General features: G+C 43.9%; 1 protein-coding gene across 1 annotated transcript; it reads left to right on the plus strand.

Annotated features, from left to right (window-relative positions):
• Window positions 1-6: 6 nt before the first annotated feature.
• Window positions 7-1,067, plus strand: LOC107736217 (pericentrin-like; the record flags this gene model as incomplete). The annotated part of the gene is made up of 4 exons (XM_016547689.1): window positions 7-170; window positions 273-468; window positions 572-794; window positions 899-1,067. Coding segments are annotated over exons 1-4 (657 nt in total), but the record flags the coding sequence as incomplete, so codon positions are not given.
• Between the last annotated feature and the right edge of the window lie 242 nt (window positions 1,068-1,309).

Genomic DNA, 1,309 nt, shown 5'->3' on the forward strand with positions numbered 1-1,309 from the left:
CTGACAGTGGGGACGTGGACTGGAGGCGTGAGCTATTGCAGGCTGTCCGCAGTTTGTTTGACAGTGAAAGGGAATGGCTTCACTCTCAGCTTCAAGCTTTCATGGCAACCGCTACTCAGATGGACCTCACCCCTTTGCTGGATCAGTTAAAGAAACTGTTTCAGAAGCAGGTGCTGAGAAGCCCAGCATATGATGCTGTTTTTGATGCTGATATTCTCATTTGAAATAAATTCATGTGCTTTTATTTATTAAATATTCTGATTCTCTTTCAGGAGGAGCAGCAGTGGAGATCTCTAGAGCAGCTGTTCAACGCAGACCGTCACAGTCTATTGGCTGAGGTGCGCAGCCTGCATGCACAGCTGCATGCAAGCACCCAGCAGAGCCAGGAGCAGCTGCGGCAGCTGCAGGATTCCCTACACACCGCAAAAGAACAGGGCATGGAAACGCAACATCAGCTGCATAAAGATGGTATGTTTTTCACAATTCATTTGAGGGAAAAAATTGACAGCAAGTATTGGAAAACCAACAAAAACAGTCCCAAAGGTAGATTTTAACTCTGTGCACTGTTTAGTTGAAGAGCTGGAGTTGCGGCTGCAACAGGCACAGACAGTGTCGCATGATCTGCACTCCTCTCTGGAAGCTGAGAAAGGTAGGGGATTGGAGGGGCAGAGGCAGTTGGAGGCGGAGCTAAAGGCTGTGTCCGTGCTGAAGGCGGAGCTAGAAGAGACCAGGCTAGAGCTTCAGACTACATACAAAAATCAAGATGAATTAAAGAGCCAAATTCACAAGCTCAGGTACAGCAAACATGCATGCACACTCGTTGAATATGAATTGTCACTAGTAGTATGCCATATTTTTATTTTATTTTTTTTCTGAAAAATGTTTGTCTGTGTTTCAGGCTAAAGCTGGAAAATGTTGAGGCTGAACATCGAGCCTGTCTACAGGCATTGGAGAAAGAGCAGGCTAGAGTACAGGAACTCCAGGAGGACCTTCAGCAGCAGCGACTCATCAACCAACAGACAGTTGAGCAAAACCACCAAACACAGGAGGTGAACCAGAGTTTTGATGTATTGACCTTCTATTGGTGGGGAATGCGATTAATTTATCAGTTTATCAGTACTCTGAAGTAGTTCATCAAAATGATATTCATATTCTTTCACTGTTTTTATTTAGTGGCTTTTGTTAGGGTTAAATCATTTTGTCAGTATGTGGCTTTTTGTTTTGTGTATTTTGAATGAGTCATTGAAGGATTAACTTGATACACTTGGTATTAGATTAGTTTTGGTCGATCGGATCACAGGTGGACAAT

Source organism: Sinocyclocheilus rhinocerous, unplaced genomic scaffold (genome assembly GCF_001515625.1).
Source record: "Sinocyclocheilus rhinocerous isolate Xijiao unplaced genomic scaffold, SAMN03320098_v1.1 C36568779, whole genome shotgun sequence".
NCBI lineage: Eukaryota > Metazoa > Chordata > Actinopteri > Cypriniformes > Cyprinidae > Sinocyclocheilus > Sinocyclocheilus rhinocerous.